Source organism: Misgurnus anguillicaudatus, chromosome 4 (assembly GCF_027580225.2).
Source record: "Misgurnus anguillicaudatus chromosome 4, ASM2758022v2, whole genome shotgun sequence".
NCBI classification, from domain to species: domain Eukaryota; kingdom Metazoa; phylum Chordata; class Actinopteri; order Cypriniformes; family Cobitidae; genus Misgurnus; species Misgurnus anguillicaudatus.
Window position 1 is genome coordinate 21,725,440 of NC_073340.2, and position 19,793 is coordinate 21,745,232.

The following is a 19,793-nucleotide window of genomic DNA, read 5'->3' on the forward strand; positions in this document are numbered from 1 at the left end:
TGGGTGTTATGAGAGCCCAGGTTGCTCTGATAGTGGCCTTCAGCTCTTTTGCATTGTTGGGTCTGGCATATCGCATCTTCCTCTTCACAATACCCCATAGATTTTCTCTGGGATTAAGGTCAGGTAAGTTTGCTGGCCAATTAAGAACAGAGAAACCATGATCCTTAAACCAGGTACTGGTAGCTTTGGCACTGTGTGCAGGTGCCAAGTCCTGTTGGAAAATGATATCTGCTTCTCCATAAAGTTGGTCAGCAGCAGGAAGCAGGAAGTGCTCTAAGACTTCCTGCTATACGTCTGCGTTGACCTTGAACCTCAGAAAACACAGTGGACCAACACTAGCAGATGACATGGTACCCCAAACCATTACTGACTGTGGAAACTTTACACTGGACCTCAAGCAACGTGGATTGTGTGCCTCTCCTCTCTCCCTCCAGACTCTGAGGCCTTGATTTCCAAAGGAAATGCAAAATTTACTTTCATCAGAGAACATTACTTTGGACCACTCAGCAGCAGTCCAGTCCTTTTTGTCTTTAGCCCAGGCGAGACGGTTCTGACGCTGTCTGTTGTTCAAGAGTGGCTTGACACAAGGAATACGACAGCTGAAACCCATGTCTTGCATACGTCTATGCGTAGTGGTTCTTGAAGCACTGACTCCAGCTGCAGTCAACTCTTTGTGAATCTCCCCCACATTTTTGAATGGGTTTTGTTTCACAATCCTCTCCAGGGTGCGATTATCCCTATTGCTTGTACACTTTTTTCGACCACATCTTTTCCTTCCCTTCGCCTATTAACAGAGCACTGTGAACAGCGAGCCTCTTTTGCAATGACCTTTTGTGTCTTGCCCTCCTTGTGCAAGGTGTCAATGGTCATCTTTTGGACAACTGTCAAGTCAGTAGTCTTCCCCATGATTGTGTAGCCTACATAACTAGACTGAGAGACCATTCAAAGGCCTTTGCAGGTGTTTTGAGTTAATTCTTTGATTAGAGTGTGGCATCAGGTGTCTTCAATATTGAACTTTTTCACAATATTCCAATTTTCTGAGATACCGAATTTGGGACTTTCCCCAGCCGTCAGCTACAAATCATCAAAATTAAAAGAAATAAACATTTGAAATATATCAGTATGCGTGTAATGAATGAATATAATTTACAAGTTTCACTTTTTGAATGGAATTAGTGAAATAAATCAACTTTTTAATGACATTCTAATTATATGACCAACACCTGTACCTCTCCATACTTGAAAGTGTATAGCATGCATCATGAAACTCGACAAACTCAGGTAGGATAATAATGGAGAGGTCAAGGCAGTGGCACACAGACAAAAGGAAAATTAAAAATGATTGGCAAAATGATATATTTTTTAACAAAAATTACCTTTGAAAGTAAACTGCATTACTTAGGCATAAACAGAGTAATGTTTGCTTATTTATTTTTTAATATTAGAAAATTATAAATTATGAGAATCAGGGCAACTTTACATTTTAATATAATACAGCAACATTTACTTCAGTCAGTTTAGATTTTTGGCCCTTGGTAGGAAAAAGTTTGGGCACCCCTGATGTATTTAAATAATACTGCTCACAACATTCAAAAATGAACAATGGATAACATGATGAAACTTACCCTCTCCAAAAACACAATTGTGTTATACACAAGGTCACAGTTACTTCCTGCTCAAAGTCCACATGGCCACCAGACACCTTTAATAGTCAGGGAGTCAGGGGTACGAGGGCAAAAAGCCACATTGTAAAGCACAGACTGGGTGATGGGTTCGGAGTGCCTGGCCTAAGAGACCCCACATTTGTTGTCACAGCTGAACTGCACACTGTTGAAGCGGTGGAGCATAGACATAAATGCAGAGACCCTGAAGACCACCATACCCCAAGAAAAAATACCTTCCTAATCCTAGTTTGACAATAGATCCCTTCTTTCCACACTGGACCCTTCCTCAAGCAGCCTAAATCAGGTCCGACCTCTTCGTAGGTGGGATGTGTTGAGTCCGCGCTGAGAAAGAGCAGCTGATGTCTGCCCCAATGATGAAGTAGTTTGGGAAACATGGCTTATGAAATAGGGTCAGTACTAAAAACAAGGGCCCTTGTGTGTTATAAAAACTATTTATCAACGCAGACAATCTCGGGAGTGGAACCACGGCATATATATGTAAAAGCCAGTTCTTGTTTTTTATCCAAACACGAAAATATGAACTATATAGGGACATACAGCTGAGGAAGCAAAAACATCTCGTCATAATTCTAAAAATCTGCAGATCTTAAAACAAAACATGACTTTGTGTATTTTTATAGCTTGAATAGTCATGGGTTTAAAGAACAGAGAGTGCATTTATAAGATTTATATCCCAAAATGCACTGCAAGTCACTTTGAAGAAACTGTCTGTCAAATGCATGCGTATAAACAAAATCGCTCAATTTCGTCATAAAATTCATGAGATGGAAAAGTGTAAGTTGTGTGCGGTCAGGACGCTCTTAGATCGCAATACACAGATTTATGGTTTTTAACACACAGCAGATTTCCTTCAATTGTTAGGGGGTGTTGATACTGTCCAGGGAGAGGAGGAGAAGAGAGAGAGGGAGTGGGAAATGAGAGGGTGGGGACATGGAGGCATGCTGGTGAGGATACCGGCTAGTGTGGACAGAGAGAGAGAGAGAGAGAGAGAGAGAGAGAGAGAGAGAGAGAGAGAGAGAGAGTTTTCAGAATTGATCAAGACCACTTTCAGTACCTCTTTGTGCATTTTAGGGGAATGGACAGCAGGATGGCAAAGACGTTGACTTTCTTGATGTTTGCGGTCCTGAATGCTCTGAGCTGTCACAGTGAGGTGAGGGCCAGGGACCCTGACGTGGAAGAAGAAGAGACACTGGGGCATGGAAGGACACAGCGAATGCCTGGCACATTTGGGACAACTCACCTACCCATCCCACATGACCATCGTCATCCCGGCACCCCGATCTCGATGGCTTCTGCTGGTACACCTCAAAACTCTGCGAACCCCATAAGAGAGAGAGTACATCCATCTACACATAGAGGGTGAGTCAAATTGGGTCAAACATTGGAGGCAGATACTTTTTATTATTATTACTGAAGCCACAAAATGCATGGGAATTGTGTCATGTATAAAATGACCAATTAAAAATGCAATGCTAAATATATACAGTGCTGTGCAAGTCTTAGGCTACCATTAGATTTGTTGTTTTTGCAATTGTAAAGTGATCATATATAATTATTTCTAAGTCTCTTTATTAGAATACAACCAGAAAATACAGGCAATGTGTATGTAGTATTAAAAACAGAATAAAAGTATAAGCTGAAGTGTCAAGTATTTAGGGTAAACTCCCCTACCACTTGAGCAATAGCAGGCAGCTGCAGGATCTCTTAAACCTAAATAAAATTAAATCCTTATTTCTTCAGCACTTCAGTCTCCTCAAAAAAGCTCAAGATGTGTCTCGTGCCAAGAAAGATCACACTAAATACTGACTTATGCCCGAAGAAGACATTTAGTTCTGAAAATTGTTTTGTTTTAAATTTTGTGTACATATTTCCTGTATCTTAAAAAAGAGTTAAAAATAAATAAAAATGGATGGACATCAACAACAAAGCTGGTGATGTGCAAAGACTTTTAAACAGTACTGTATATATATATGTATGTAGTTAACATAACTTAGAAAAACAAGTTGAAACTGTTTAACTTAATTTGTTAATTAAAAAAAACAAAACAAATTTTGACCGCTTATCGACTGCTTACTTTCACTATCAAGTCTAGGCGAAGTAAAACAAAACAAAAAGTGCAACTTTTATATGTACAACATTATTTTCAAACATTTAGACCTAAGACTTTGGATCAACAGCAGTGTTCCTGGACCTCAGTTGGTAAAGAAATGTTGTGGGTTTGATCACCAGAGAACACACATATGATAAAATGAATAGCTTGAATGCACTACAAGTCGCTTTTGATAAAAGCATCTGCCAAATGCATAAATGTGAGTCAACAGAGCACAAGAAATTATGTTTCAACTGTGACCAAACATTTGACTGCACTGTAGGGAATACTTTGCTGCCTTGGATGTTTTTGTTGAATCAGCTCAGATTTACAAGTCATGTCAACACAGATGAGTTGTCACAACTTATAAAATATAGTTGAGAAAAGTTAACTTAATTTTATAAGTTATAACAACTCACCTATAGTTATAACAACTCATCTCTAGTCAAGATAAATAATAGTAAGTTGAAATGACTTGTAAATTCGAGTTGAGTCAACAAAAAAATTTTAGGGCAGCAAAGTATTTTTTACAGTGTGGCATTCAATGTCCATGACTGAATTGACACACAGTAGAAGTTATTGAAGAGATTTTACCTCTGTTCCTCAGCCTCATTAGCATCAAATTAAATCGAATGTCTGCCCTGAATCTGGTCTGTTGCTCTCTCTCTCTCTCTCTCTCACTAATGAATTTGCCTGAGAGTCCAATTACAGTAATCTTACAATGAAAATGAAAGTTTGAGCTTCAGTGATCTTCACTAATTCAAGAGATTTCCTGGGAAGTTATGTTGTGATGTGAATGGCGCTCGGTATGATATACAGGCTGTATTGATGTGGTCCTGTGTTTATAATGTGAGGAGGGATGCAGCTGTTTAGCCCGTCTATCCATATTTGTAGTCTGATAGGGTGTCAAAGCGGGAGCCTTACAAGGGCCTTTTAGTCTGAACCAGAACAAAAAGATGTCCACCAAAGACACAGCAGTGTTCATCAAAAGTGTTTAAGTGTTTAAAGAAAAATAAAAGGATTCAAATGAAATGGAGATAAAAGAAGAAGAGAGATGAAAGAATGGTGGACTGATGAAGGATGTTCAGATGTGGGTACATGGAGGTAGATTAATGATAAAGTCATTAAAGCGACAGAGAGGATTGCATTCAGTCACTAAACCTAAATCAGTGGCTGTATGAGGGCTGATGTTGTCTGGACAATGGTATATGGTTCAAGGACAGCCCGCTTGTAATACAAATATAACTTCTTTCTTTTTGCAAAGGAAGCTGAAAGGTCACAAGAAATGCTAGTTAAAAAAAGTTCAGAGCATAATTGTGTAATTGTAAATGGTTTTATATGGAATGCAAAAACTATAATCTGAGACTTAAGGTGTCATGAACTGTGAAACGGGTTAGATCCAAATGCAGGTTTATTGAAGAGTAATCCACAAACAGGCTAAGGTCAACAACCAGGCAAACAAACACAGCGTAGGCAATCCAAAAACAGTAGTCAATATATCCAGGCAAAAGGTCAGGGCAGGCAGCAAACAATCGAAATGCAATGAACAGGCACGGGTCAAAAACAGAAAGAGGATAATAGGGTAAGCCAGTGCTTCTCAATTATTTTCTGTCACGCCCCCCATAGGAAGAGGTAAACATTTCGCACCCCCCCAACTCTCCGCCGCGACTGTAAATAGTATAATTTGCCTATAAAATTACACATCTGCAAAACATTGTATCCTTATTAACATTGAGAAAACGCGAAAAGAAAACACAAAAAAAAGAAATATCGATCAACTTACAACAAAGAATAACTTTATTAACATGTTTATTAGAATAACTATATTAAATGTTTTTTAGTCTGTAACAGAAAAGACTTAAAATGCATCAATTTGCCTGAAAAAAAAAATCAATCCTTATTTAAAGTATAATATTTTTTGACCATTTGATACTGAAAAATTAAATATTATCAATAAATAACACAAGCGGTTTACAGCGTGATTGGGGTGTAATGTCTTTAAAAATCACTTCCTGAAAAAGTATTTTCCCTGGGGTCTCACGAACCCCCCTGTGTCGCTTCGAGCCCCCCCGGGGGGTCCTGCCCCACTATTTGAGAAGCACTGGGGTAAGCGCTTGGTATGCAGACAGGCTAACAATACTTCGCATATTGAATGAGTTCTGACTGATCTATATAGTACAGCTAATTATAACAACAGGAAACAGGTGTGGTGCTGATCAGACTAGTGCATGGGATGATGGGTAATGAAGTCCTGAGGGTGATGTATGGGAGAAGCCTCTGCAGGCCAGCAGAGGGAGCCATGCTGGCTCTCATTACATAAGGGGGTCGGACACCGGACGCGCAGCTAAGGCGCAGCGCCATTCTAAAAAAATCTAACACAGGTGGCGCCTGTCTGCACCGCCCAGCTACGACTCAGGAAGTTGCTCAAATCCCTGTCGCGCCACACAGCGCCACTCACATAGTTTAACATTAAATAACATAATATTTGTCCCAAATCATTAACAATCAACATTGGCTGCTAACATATATTTTGCATTTTGAAGTGACAAAATATTCGCTATTTAATGTGCACTTCCGGTTTACGATACCTCCGAGTTGTCCTAGACACGACTAATTGTTTCATTCATAACATACTGAAAAATACAGTTTAATGGAGAATAAGAAACATTATATTATTATAGTCAGTAAACTTGGTCAAATTACTCATTATTTACATGATATTGATGCTAATTTTAGTCTCCCCATTCATATTGAAAGCATTTTTAGCCTACATTGCAAAACATGTTTTAAGGTATTATAGGAAGCCAACTCTCAAATTTTCAGATCTCAATATTCATTATATATTTTGTGTCCATTTTTGTGTTTATGAAATGTACCACTAGACGGTTTCATCTTTAGCGTCAGTCTGGCTAGTGCCTACTGATCTCTGAAACAAATACCTTGTCGAAAATAAAATGTTTTGGTTTGCTAAAGATGAGGGAAGACGACAAGCTTGGATCACAATTGTGCGGAGAGGTTTGGCAGCTTGTATAATACAAGTTATTGTATACATTAATTTTACACAGTAACATTAGCTCAGTGTAATAGTTGATACACATTAGATATGATATATGAACTAAGGTAATTTACTTGTCATGTATTTCTCTTGTTATCAGAAACAAACTACTGTAAAAGGACTTGTTGTTATTGATTCAAAGTGATTCAAGTCTACCAGAAGTTGCACAGACTAGCCAAAGGCACAGTGAGAATGCAAAACATTGTCATCAAAGTGTGCTCATGATTATATGAAAGCTTTTTCAACATATTATCTGTCTGTGTCCAAGATATGAACAACAGGTTGTCTAAATAATTGTTGTTGCTGTAATGGCTGACCTCAGGTTTTCATCCCAAACTTCTCTCCATTCAGAAACTGGTGTGCGTATGTGAATCATCGTGTCGTCACCAAAGCTGTACTGTGTACGGAGACCCAGAAAGTGAAAATAGTAAACCCCTGTCCTGATGGGGCTCCAGACTGCCAAAACATCATGCAAGTCAATGCATTAATATGTACATGTTATTATATACAGTATATGCATTACTAATGCATGTCTTAATAATGGTGATGATTATGATGATCAGGTATAGGTTGTCCTCACTGCCTGTGTACAAACAAAAGCAGACTACGCTCTCCTCACTGCATTGGCAGTGCTGCCCGGGATATAGAGGACACAACTGCTTGGAGAAAGGTAACAGAGACAACCTCAGTTACAGTTGTTGACTTCAGAAGAAGGGTTTTTGTGCGTTCATGTATTTCAGCTGGTAAAGCATGCCAAGATCATGATTCATGAGTTTGATTAGCCTCTCAAAGATCACAGACCTGCCATAGTGCCATACTGTAGCACGTTTAATATTCGGACTCTTTCTTCCAAATCACTCTTTTTCAGAAGATAAGGACCATGACTCAAAGTCTAAACAGGACCAGTTAAAAAGCCAAAATTCTGGAACAACTAAGGTTAATGACAACGATGACCCAGGCAAGTCTGTTGTTTTGGTAGGGGCAAGCTTGGCTTCACCTTTAATCTTTCATACCCACCTCCTGTTCATGTTTGCTTCTTTAAAGTAACCTTTTTTTGCTTCTAACAAAAAGAGGAAATAAGCTGTGGGCTGCTTGCTCCGTAAGTGTCCTTCAACAGGAAAAAGGGAGTCAGCTGGCACTCAGAATAGCTGGAGATGTGGTGCTTTATGCCAGTGAGCAAAATGAAGAATAGCAACAACTTAAAAGCCATTTTTGTCTTATTCATCCCAAATAACTGGCAGGCTAATATTTTTATGGCTGGCAAAACAATCAAAACTCTTTCCCAGACTATTAAAAGAGACCAGCCCGTACACACCCCACATGCCTTGATTTCCTGTGTAGGGTTGGGTCATGAGAACCTCCTTTCTTCGTGTTACAGACATTTAAATTTGATTATATTTTAACTCATTCCCCACCAGCCTTTTTCTTGAAAAGTTGCCCGCCGCATTGCAGGAAAATTTTCTTCTAAAAATATATAAACATACAAATATATCAAATGAATGAACAGACCCTCTGCTTTCAAATAAACAAACAAACAGAACTGAAAAAACTTTCATCCTATCTTTAGATCAGATTCAGATCGTTTATCAACACATACACATAGTGTAAAATTAATAAATATTTTTTGCTTCTGTCTTTTTATAAATTGGTAAGAGATGCAAATAGTGAATAATCGCGGTATTACAAATAACCATTAAAAACTCATTAGGAACATGTTTTTTCAGGCAATTCTCGTCAACGGCGGGAATGAGTTAGATTGGGACTAGGGCTGCACGATAATTCACATGCAATTGTCCCGTGCATCTTATCAGTAAAGCCGGTTCCTTGATTAGTAAATCGTCATCAGCTGCCCCCAGACGGAGCGGCACCCACCACACAAAGACATAGTCCACTGACAAGCGTGGACCATTATTCGCGGATAAATCGCCTGCGATTATGAATGCGATATTTTCCGCTTTTCAGTGAACTACGGCCCTGCGCAGCAAATACCACTCCATCTGAAAGCAGCTGATGACGATTTAATACTAATAATTAATTACTGATTTATTTATTATCGTGCACCCCTAATTGGTACATTAATAAAAAATTGTACAAAATTTTACAATCCTTTAAAATCAAACTCTATCTGGATAATTATTGATGATTATTATAAAAAATATTATTATTAAAAATATAATTGTTAGCTGATGCTGTAACATGATGCTTGATTTCAGCTTGGGTAAAATATTTTTACCCAATATTTTTATTCAATACTTACATAATTCGCTACAAGCATCTGTCATTATATTGTTTTTTTTTTACTAATATTACTGTTTAATTTATATGCATTTTTTTAAGCAACATTTTGTGTCATTTCAATTAACAGACACACTGTAAAAAAATCTTTTTTTATTGAATCAACTCAGATTTACAAGTCATGTCAACTTACTTTTATTTATCTTGTCAAGAGATGAGTTGCTACAACTCATAAAATGAAGCCTTTTTTAACTATATTTTATAAGTTATAACAACTAATCTGTAGTAATAACAACTCATCTCTAGTAAAGATATACAATAGTAAGCTGAAGTGACATGTAGATTAGTTGCAGTTAGTTTACAACTCTGGTTTCAACCCAAAATATAGGCTGTTTTAACTCATGGCAGTGGCGGCTCGTGACTGTTTCCGAGGGGCACAAATTCAAAATAAGTATTCAGAGTGTCTTTGCTCGGGTTTTCAAAATATGTGTTTGTTGCGTCATGTGAACCATGCGCATCACGTGTTTTGTCAAAATAAGTGCCTTCTGCACACACGTCAAAACCATTTATGATAAAGGAGACGCTCACATTCACAAAATACATGCAAGACAGTCACTTACCAGTAAACTCTGATTTCGCATGAGATTGTGTGAGTATCTGGCAAACGCGAGCGTTTCTTTTATCATAAACCCTTTAGATGCATCTGCAGGCACTTATTTTGACAAGACATGTGATCTTGACGCGCCGAACACATATTTTAAAATAAGGAACCGCACACATGACGGGCTACATACATGTTGTGACGAACTTCGCATCATGCACCCTCGAAAAAATAAGTCACTGGCCGCCACTGACTCATGGTTGGGTCAAGTATAGACACCAACAAATTTAAACCAAGAATTATGTTTGTCCATATTTTAACCAACGACTGAAACAACTCGGTATTTTTAGTGTAGAATAGAAACAGAAAAGGTAAAGTGTTATAAATTTTACAATATTATTTGCATGTAATAATATACATGGGCCTATATTATTTTTTTCTTCCATTAAAACTAAGGGAAATAATATTTGAAAATTGTATCATATTTAGTATTATCTTGTTACGTTTTACATCCTGTTAATTATTTTGAGTGACATTACATACATAAAATCTAAATGTTCTAAAGATATACAAAACACTTTCCTTTAAGGGTTAAATAAACCCATTAAACTAAGCATATGAGTGGACTCCATATTTGTCCTCAAGCCTAAAATGTTTTGATTAACCTCTCTTCCACCTTCTTCCTGTAAACAAACACTCTTTGGGTTTTTTCCCCATAGAAGAAAAAATCCTGACTGACCAGCTAGAGGATGTAGGTTGGGATGAGAAATCGGACCAGCAGCCTCCTATCCACGATCCTTCACCTCCTGTTGAACCACATCACAGCCCTGTTGGTAAGAAGCAGAATCACGGCTTTGACTCCAGCAACACAAGAGCCAAACAAACAGGCGAAACATTTTGATTGACATGTTGTAATAAGCACACTGTGAGATTTTGACCACCAAGACTACTTAAACAATATCATCTTCCGCTGGAGGATATCCTTTCTTTCTTATAAACAAACCCCATCATGATGCAATCACCCAGATGTAGACTGACGGAAGCAGACAAAGAAAAAAGGCCGAGAAGTCATTGAACCCGTTGCTCATGATGAGTCACAGAACACTAAATGGGATATTAGCTTCTCCTGCTGTCTGACATTTGAAGAGGCTAATTCGCGAAAATCGAATTGAGCCAATGAGCAAATGCAATTACAGCTTATAAAAGAAAAATCCATCAAAATAATACATTTGTTGTTGTAGTCAGTCACACAGTTAAATGTGTTAGTAAGTGCTACGTGTTTGGAGACCAGCAGGGATGAGCTTATTTCTAATAAAAGTACTATACCAGTTCAGTTTGGGTCTCACAGACGCTATGATATCCTCTAGGGATGAGCATGACCTAAATCTATTTTTTGCTAAAAAATAAATAAATAAATATGCTTGCAGAATGTGTATAACCTTAAGTAATAAAATGCACAAGGCAAATATTATGAAACATTAAAAAAAGCCTCTTATCAATATTCCAGGTGCCAGAGATGGGATCCCTACCTCTCACCCTTTGCCAATACTCGATTCATCCATTCTACTATCCATGCAACAGTTAATGTCAATTATGATGAGTCAACTTCAGCCAGTCCTGGAAAGCTTCAATCAAACACTGCAACGTCTGTCCGGCGAGGTGGACGCGCTGTCTCGAGACGTGCAGCAGTTGCGGTTGGAAAAGCATGCGGAGAGCAGGACTGACGTTCACGGTGGAGCTATTGAAGAGAAATTAGAGTACAGCTATATGCAGATCAGTCAGATGAAAGCTCAACTAGACACACAGAAAGATCAGATGGAGAAGGCGTTACAGATCCAGCAAGATCTTCTACAGCAGAACCTAACAAAGCTGAAGGAGGAGATGGATGATCAGATCAGTCAGAGCCAGGATGTACAGGTCATTTGCAACTAAACAAAATAAAATACTGTAGATAGGAATAAGTATTCGTGTATATAAATAACTTGTGTTTTGTTCAAATTAATTTCCAGTCCCTATTTGTGTTGGTTGAGGAAGTAAGAGATGAACAGAAGAGGCTGGAAGGGACACTGCGGAGAGAACGTATGGAGGAAGGCCAGCCAGCGCTGGAGTCAAGAGTGTGGGAGGCCATCGCTCGCCTGGATAAGGAGGCGCTAAAATACTCGGCACAGCTCAACAGCTTGTCTGAGACCTCTGAAGACAATGCTAGAGCCGTCCAAGACCTTCGAGGAGATCTACTGAAACTGGCCAAGAAATTAGAAGAGTTCAAAAAGGACTCGGAGGTCCAATTTGCAGAAACGGGTTTGGAGATGGAGGCCACTCGCGTCAGGGTGCAAAACAGCATTAGCGAGCTTCGAGCTAACCTAAGTTCACACGAAGGCCAGCTTAGAGAGATAGAGCTAGACATGGACAACATATATCATCAACTACAAAGAAATGATTCGACAATTGCAGAGCAAGCCTGTAACTGCGAGTCGATCACCGATTCCATGCTGAGGTTAGAAATGGAGGTGGGCAACGTGACACGTTTAGTGAGAACAAACCAGTTTGCAGTTGAAGATGCAGATGCAGAGGTGGAGAGGAATCAGGCTCGATGGGTGACGGAAGTGGATGATCTTCATCAGGGTTTGCTGACTATGAAAGAATCATTGGCCTTTGAACAAGGTAAAAGCAGGGTTATAACCAACAATCTATCCCAGCTAAAAGCTTCACTTCTGGAAAGCCAACAGGAGATCCGTGATCTGAAAAAGAAAGATGAGGAGAAGTCGGAGGAAATTCAAGGCCTGTCGGCCACCTTCTCTTCTCTTCTGAGCGATGCCGTACGCCACTCCGAGGCCCTGGAGGTGATACTAGGAGAGGAGGTCTTGGAATTCACCAAGTGGTCACAAAGCCAACAGAAAGAGCTCAGCATACCAAATCTTTTAGAGAAAATGCACTTGATGCAGCAAAAAATTGAAAGCCACAATAAGTACCTAGCTTCTCTTCGGAAAAAGCATCCTGAAGAAAGTGAGATGCATAGTGATGACCCCGTGTCATATTCAGACTGGACCAGCGCGAAGAACCAAGTGGGTAGTGATCAGGATTCATTGGACCCGTCTACTGGAGAGGATGAAGATGTGGACTACTCAGTCAGTGACTTCTGGACTCTAGGAAAAGAGGTGGAGCAATTGGCAGGCCGAATAAACTTGCTGGAGGAACGTTGTGGCAACTGCACCGAGACCCCTGGTGGTTCGGTTGTAGAACTGCAGGCAGATATAACATCACTACGGCAGAGCCTGGAGGATCATTTAGGAACATATGAAAAACTATTCAGTAATACAGAAGAACTAGTCAGCTCTGCAAGAAGCCTAAACCTGGATGAAGTTTGGAGGATGGTTAGGAAGAAAAACAAGAAGGACAGAAAGCAACTCCACAGCCAAAAACAACAAATAGAGAGAGTACACAATAACTCTTCCAGTAGGCGAAGCAAACGACAAACAGGTAATGTAGACACTACAGTACAGTAGTGGCTAAAAGTAATGTCTTTTGACATCTTTGCTATTGTTTAAATACTTTATTAAAGATGCATTAAACATGCATTCATATTGCACTGGTGTGTTTGGAGTTAAAGGATTAGTCAAAAAAAAAAAAAAACATAATTTACTCCATGTCATCCAAAATGTTGATGTCTCTCTTTGTTCGAGAAGAAATTATGTTCTCCGAGGAAAACCCTCCAGGATTTTTCTCATTTTAATGGACTTTAATGGACCCCAATACTTAACAGTTTTAATGCAGTTCAAAATTGCAGTTTTAAAGGACTCTAAACGATGTCAAACAAGGCATATGGTCTTATCTAGCAAAACAATTGTCATTTTTGGCAAGAAAAATAAAAAATATGCACTTTCAAACCACAACGTCTCGTCCTCATCCGGTCCTGCGACGCACCAGCGCGACCTCACGTAATACGCCATCACGAAACTAGGCCTCAGTGTTTACAAGTGAGAAAGAGGACCGTTCCAACGTTGTTGTATGTGGAATGATACTAATAAATGTCTTCGTGTCAGTTTATTGTTAAAATGGTCCGCAAATGTGCGTTTTTCATATGTAACATGTGACCTTTTCACGTTATTACGCAATTACGTGAGGTCACGATGGCTTGTCACACAGCCGGAGGAAGAAGAGAAGTTGTGGGTTAAAAGTGCATATTTTTTATTTTTCTTGCCAAAAATGACGGTCGTTTCGCTGGATGAGACCCTTGTGCCTCGTTTGGGATCGTTTAGAGTCCTTTAAAGCTGCGTTGAAACTGCAATTTTAAACTGCATCAAAACATTGTTAAGCGCTGGGGCTCATTAAAGTCCATTAAAATAAGAAAAATCTTGGAATGTTTTCCTTTAAAAAACATAATTTCTTCTCGACTGAACAAAGACAAAAACAGTTTGGATGACATGGTGGTGAGTAAATTATTTGGATTTTTTAAGAAAACGGACTAATCCTTTAAAACTGAAGCTCAGCTTCGAGAAGAATTTAAGGAGGTTTGGCAAAAAATATACCCAGCAAACACAGAACGTTCCCCTAACGTTATTTTTAGGTTTTATTTTTTGCAACTATAAAATGACGTTCCCATAACGTTGCAGGGTGGTTAAAATAACCTAAAAATAACTTATACAGAAGGTTCTCTAATGGTTATTTTTGTAACCATAAAATAACGTTCCCATAACGTTGCAGGGTGGTTATTTTTAAAATAACCTAAAAATAACTTTCTATTTCCGTAAAGAAAACTTTCCTGGCTAACCAAAAACAAACCTTACAAAAATGGTTGTGGGAACCAAAAATTGTTAGCTGGGATACACATTTGCAAAGTTTATAAAGACCTAGCACAGAAAAAGACTAAAAAAATATATAACCACAAAAGGGAATCGACAAATATTAATTACACATAAAATGGTAGCCAATGTATATGTTTTTCTGAGCAATTTTTTGTATAGCATAAAACCCAACCTTGCTAATATGCTGTGGTTTGCTTTTTTGACAAATAATTGTGTCCAATAAATACCTTTAGTTTTAGTGTTTTATCCATTTTGTATAACACACCTCATATTTAGAAGGTTTTATTCAACCTAATTCTGTACAAACCCCCCTCCCCCCACAATACTTTTGCCACTACAGTACCTGCATTATGATGTGCACACAACAATACTGCCCCTCCATGGACAACACTTGAACTACACTATGACAAAGCATTTTGTCCTTACACTAAAATTAAGATGTTACAAATATTGATAACATTTTTAATTAATCTCCTTAGGACATGCTTTATTACCACATTCCCCCGTGGTGTTCGTCGCAAGCCTGGACCACAGAACAGGGCCTAAAGGGGAGCTCACATCGAGAAGCGTGGATGTAAACCACGGTGGTTCTGTCAGTCCTTCCTCACAGATGTTTCGGGCCCCTGAGGCTGGACTTTATCTCTTCCTAGTGACATTAGACTTTCAGAGGGGCCGTTCATTGGCTGTGCTGCACCGCAGTGGAGTCCCAGTGGCCTCTCTCAGACAGGAAGAAGGGGGGACGGTGAGTCGAGTCATCCTGCTTGAGCTTCGACAAGGGGAGACGGTCACGTTAGAATTGATGCGTGGATCATTACGTCAAGGACAACCTGGGGTTAACAACACACTGTCTGGACTGTTACTCTATATTACAGAGCACGAGGATCTGCTGTAAAGAGGACTGAGTGAGATAAGAGGGGGTGTGTGCGTGTGCGTGTGTGTGTTGTGCGTGTGTGGGGGGTTACGTAAGCAAGCACGACGAGCAGTATCATCAAGACAAGACATATGACGTAAACATGTATTCTTCTTTTGTATTAGATGTGGACTGGCTATGTAGTAACATTTTAGTTACATGCAGACAATTGTAATATAATCTACGAACATTAATGCAACCATAAAAATCATTGCAAACATGTTTTTAAACCTGGTCTCAAAAGGAAATTTTATGAGTTGGCTATTTTTTGTGAATTCATACAAAGTGAATCGTAAGCAAGTCATACAAAAACGTTCGAATGTGGTCGATTATGTGCGAATATCAATGAAATTTTGGTTTTATTATTTTAACTGTGGAAGATGAAGCATGTTACACGATTAAAAGCACAGTACAGAAACCGGTCATTATTATCACGGTGGCAAATAGCCTAAATAAACACCTAGTACATATCGCGAGCCGCGAGGACATAGTTCGTGTCAGAAAATACAGAGTATTGTGATATTTTGTTTGGCAATCGATTCTAAAAATAAATAAATAAACAAATCCTGAAATATCGATATTTTATAAATTCATGCCAGTTATTTCGCTTGGAGTTTACATCCCAACCACCAGATAACATTCTTCTTGGCCGTTTCTTAGTGTGGGGTCTTCAGCCTTCGGGGGTCGCGTGTGCGGGCTGCATACGTCATTAAGCCTGATTTATTTGAGTTAACTGAGCATTATATTTGCAAGCCATAAGCATATTACAATAATTTACAATTAACTAAGAATAACAGTCAACTTTGTAATTGTTCATATTTAGAAATAAGACAATCTTGATGACGTATGCAGCCTACGAATGCGACCTCCGGAGGCTGCAGCCTTCAGATTGAGTACTAGCTTTGGGACGCATTACATTTTTTTTGCATATAGTGGTTTGTTCTTAATGACAGCAGCTTTTCTAAAAGTATATCCTATTATATTTTCAAAATGGGAAATACCCCAATATACCGCAACGCAACAACATGTATCGTGATATGTATCGTAACGCGAGATTCTTGCCAATACACAGCCCTACATTGAATGCCATCATTAGAACGCAATCAAGAGACAAAACAAGAGGACTGTGTACTAAAATAAGGTACTTTACTTAAAAATTGTTACATTGGACAAACTCTGTGTACAGAACAGCTTTCTGTGGTAAACATAATGCACCCGTCTAAAAAACAGATGTTGTGCACAATACAAATAAAAGGATCCTATTAATTAGATAATATTACATTTTTAAGACAAAACATTGTTTAATAATCATTTTAAATGGTTTAAAGATGAACTTAAATTAGATCATCAATAATCTAAATTCACAAGGTAACTGGCATCATTGTAATGGACAGATTAGACATGACCTGCAGCTCATACAGTAAGAAAATACAAATACATGCAGTGGGGATGACAAGCGCTCTGAATCTTCCACTCATTCATCCACACACACATGCACGCACGCACTTGTTTGACTATATTAGTTAAGACATCTTATAGACTTAAAATTTCCATAAAAACAAAAAATCCTTTCAGATCCAACCCTAACACATACCTGTCAATATTACGTAAAAAAAAAAACATTTGGCCGATTGCGAGCATTTTTGACTAACTACGCATCTGTTTTTATCATTTATTTATAAGCTAAATCTGTACACAAACATACACAATAGAAGTGTCAAATCTTCATATATTTCCCAGATTGTTTTAGTTACAGACTTGTAGAAATGCATTTTTTCATGGATGCCAATAATACATTTCATTTGAATTAAATTTGTTACTAAGCTGTTCTGTAAAAATGCTTTGTCAGTCTTTAAAGTATAGTAAAAATTGTATGTACTGTTTACAGTAAATGAAAGATGAAGTAAAAATCTCAACCTTTCAGTAAATTACACATAAAAAGTCTGGTTGTACAGTACACATTAGGGGAACGAAGGTGGCCATGAGAAATAAAAATAATAATAATTCACACACACTTTGATAGGAAGTCAACAGCTAATCTCAAAAAGTTATAAATATGCTCTTATACTAATATTTGTAAAGTTGAGCTGCTCAAACGTCAGTTATTAATCCTGCAGGTAAAGAATCCTTATCACAATAATTCCTACTATATGACATGACATGAATAAATAGCACATGCATTTGCATTGAAATTTCAGATTTTAAACCGTCATCAGTCACATGATTCCCAGGCGGTGGCAAGGTTAGATGAAAGGTAAAATTGTTTAAATAAGGAAATCCAGCATGATACTTTTAAGTCAGATGTGATATACCAAGGTGGCTATTGGGTAAAACAAAACAAAGGTCATGTGGCATATCAGATCTGTGTGCAAAGACACACCTGCATTAGGCCAAATCAGATCTGCCATTCAGAATGATCAGTCACCATCCTTCAGCTAAACAGATCTTTTGTAGCTGCAGCGTCTTCGACAGGTTGTATTTCTTCAAGCCAGAGCTGTTGTTATGATCACTCCTGAACAGAACGTCCTTTCCATAACAGTGGACACATATCTGATCAAATCAATCTTTCGCCTTTGCAAAATACATTCAAACACAGCAAACTTTCTTGCTAGCACCCAATTTTGTATTTGTGAAACTGATGAACTGATCATTTCAAATGAAAAGTGGTTCAAGGAATAATTCTTAAAAAAGGATATTGATCACATGATGTAGTTAATGTTTTATACATATATATGATAATATGGGGCACAGGACATTTGCAATGGTCAATAAAAAGGACGCATTCTCTCAGGTCCATTTTGTAATGCTATATAGCTTGCCTCACTGGGGAACATCCCAAACATATGACTGAGGGTGATCACCCTGAATGTGTCCGCTTCTCAGTCAAAGACAGATGGGTCAGTCCTCTGCCTTCTCCCAAATACTCCTGAAGCGTGGCTACTAGTCTCCAATGGTAAACAATGCCACAGAGTCTTAAATCTCACATACAGATGTATCGTATTATACGGCTTTCATAGAAAGCACCATATGCTCATCATTTCTCTCCCAATGCATAAAAGAATGCCTGAAGTACAGAAGGAAATTATTGGAAACAAGGAGGATGCGAGTACCGGTTCCTCTAGTTTGAGTTGTGGAAAGCAGGACAACTGATAAAGTTTCATCCTTATTTCCTACTAGTGGATGTGTTGTGGCACGCACTGTCCAGCAGAGGGTGCTAAAAGACTAACAGCGAAACTGCAACAGTGTGACGAATCACAGTCATGCAGGGAGGTAAATATTCTGCTCAGCAGCGCCTCCTCTGGTATGCTTAGGAACTGACATTGGAGGATTGATTGATCATATTTTGATATCCTGCGATTCAACCATTTTGGCGAGGGTTTTCTTGACTCGAAGAGCTGTGAGACGAGAGGCTGGGTTGTGAGCCCAGCACTCAGACATGAGTTTTAGCATGGCCCGTAAACACTGTGTGGAGATAAAGAAAAGAAAATGAAGTTTCTAGGATACAGAATCAACTATTAAATGCTACGATACAATTTTGTCTATTGCATTTGACACTACCGTTATTGCTAATAGCGGCGGTGTGCACGTTTAACATTCGAAAATATTTTTTCTTCTACAAAAACAGATCAAACATACGAATGGCATTTCACGAGGTCTTTAAAGGATTAGTCCATTTTCTTAAAAAAAAATCCAGATAATTTACTCACCACCATGTGATCCAAAATGTTGATGTAGTTCTTTGTTCAGTCGAGAAGAAATTATGGTTTTTGAGGAAAACATTCCAGGATTTTTTTCATTTTAATAGACTTTATTGGACCCCAACACTTACCAGTTTTAATGCACTTTAAAATTACAGTTTCAAAGGACTCTAAACGATCTCAAACGAGGCATAAGGGTCTTATCTAGCCAAACGATTATCATTTTTGGCAAGAAAAATTATGCATTTTTAAACCACAAGTTCTCGTCTTCCTTCGGTCGTGTGACGAACTAGTGCAACCTCACGTAATACGTCATCACGTCAAGAGGTCACGGATGACGTATGCGAAACTACGCCCCAGTGTTTACAAGTGTGGAGAAAGAGGACCGTTCCGACATTTGCTGTATGTGGAATGATACTAATTAATGTCTTTGTGTCAGTTTATTGTTTAAAATGGTCCGCAAATCTGCGTTTCATATATGTAACATGTGACCTTTTGACGTTATTACGCAATTACGTGGTCGAACTGGCGCGTCACACAGCCGGAGGAAGACGAGAAGTTGTGGTTTAAAAGTGCATATTTTTTATTTAAGACCCTTATGCCTCGTTTAGGATCAATTAGAGTCCTTTGAAACAGCATTTTTAAACTGCATTAAAATTGTTAAGTGTTGGGGTCCATTAAAGTCTATTAAAATGAGAAAAATCCTGGAATGTTTTCC

At 38.5% G+C, this 19,793-nt stretch overlaps 2 protein-coding genes across 5 annotated transcripts in view; one reads left to right on the forward strand and one right to left on the reverse strand.

Annotated features, from left to right (window-relative positions):
• Positions 1-2,722: 2,722 nt before the first annotated feature.
• Positions 2,723-15,359, forward strand: mmrn2b (multimerin 2b). Of its 3 annotated transcripts, none has more exons than XM_055175136.2 (8): positions 2,723-3,044; positions 7,181-7,300; positions 7,393-7,499; positions 7,698-7,787; positions 10,385-10,498; positions 11,173-11,582; positions 11,675-13,142; positions 14,947-15,359. In XM_055175136.2, exons 1-8 carry the CDS (start codon positions 2,761-2,763, stop codon positions 15,357-15,359), a joined length of 3,006 nt encoding a protein of 1,001 aa, XP_055031111.2. In that variant the 5' UTR covers positions 2,723-2,760. The 3 variants fall into 3 exon arrangements, with proteins under 3 accessions (XP_055031111.2, XP_055031112.2, XP_055031113.2); XM_055175137.2 differs by having other exon boundaries at positions 7,701-7,787; XM_055175138.2 differs by lacking the exon at positions 7,698-7,787.
• A 1,143-nt stretch (positions 15,360-16,502) lies between these two features.
• The window catches only part of bmpr1ab (bone morphogenetic protein receptor, type IAb), a 41,158-nt gene continuing 37,867 nt past the window's right edge, over positions 16,503-19,793 (reverse strand). For both annotated transcript variants that reach the window (XM_055175140.2, XM_055175139.2), the window contains one exon: positions 16,503-18,839. In XM_055175140.2, the coding sequence (XP_055031115.1) occupies positions 18,714-18,839 (126 nt within the window). In that variant the 3' untranslated portion in view covers positions 16,503-18,713. The remainder of the gene's footprint in view (positions 18,840-19,793) is intronic.

Excerpts from the sequence above, each read along its gene's own strand:
- mmrn2b (XM_055175136.2), top strand. The coding sequence starts at position 2,761 with ATGGACAGCAGGATGGCAAAGACGTTGACTTTCTTGATGTTTGCGGTC. Across the intron at positions 7,788-10,384 it reads TAATGACAACGATGACCCAG|AAGAAAAAATCCTGACTGAC; the intron begins GCAAGTCTGTTG and ends TTTTCCCCATAG. Across the intron at positions 13,143-14,946 it reads GCGAAGCAAACGACAAACAG|GACATGCTTTATTACCACAT; the intron begins GTAATGTAGACA and ends TAATCTCCTTAG.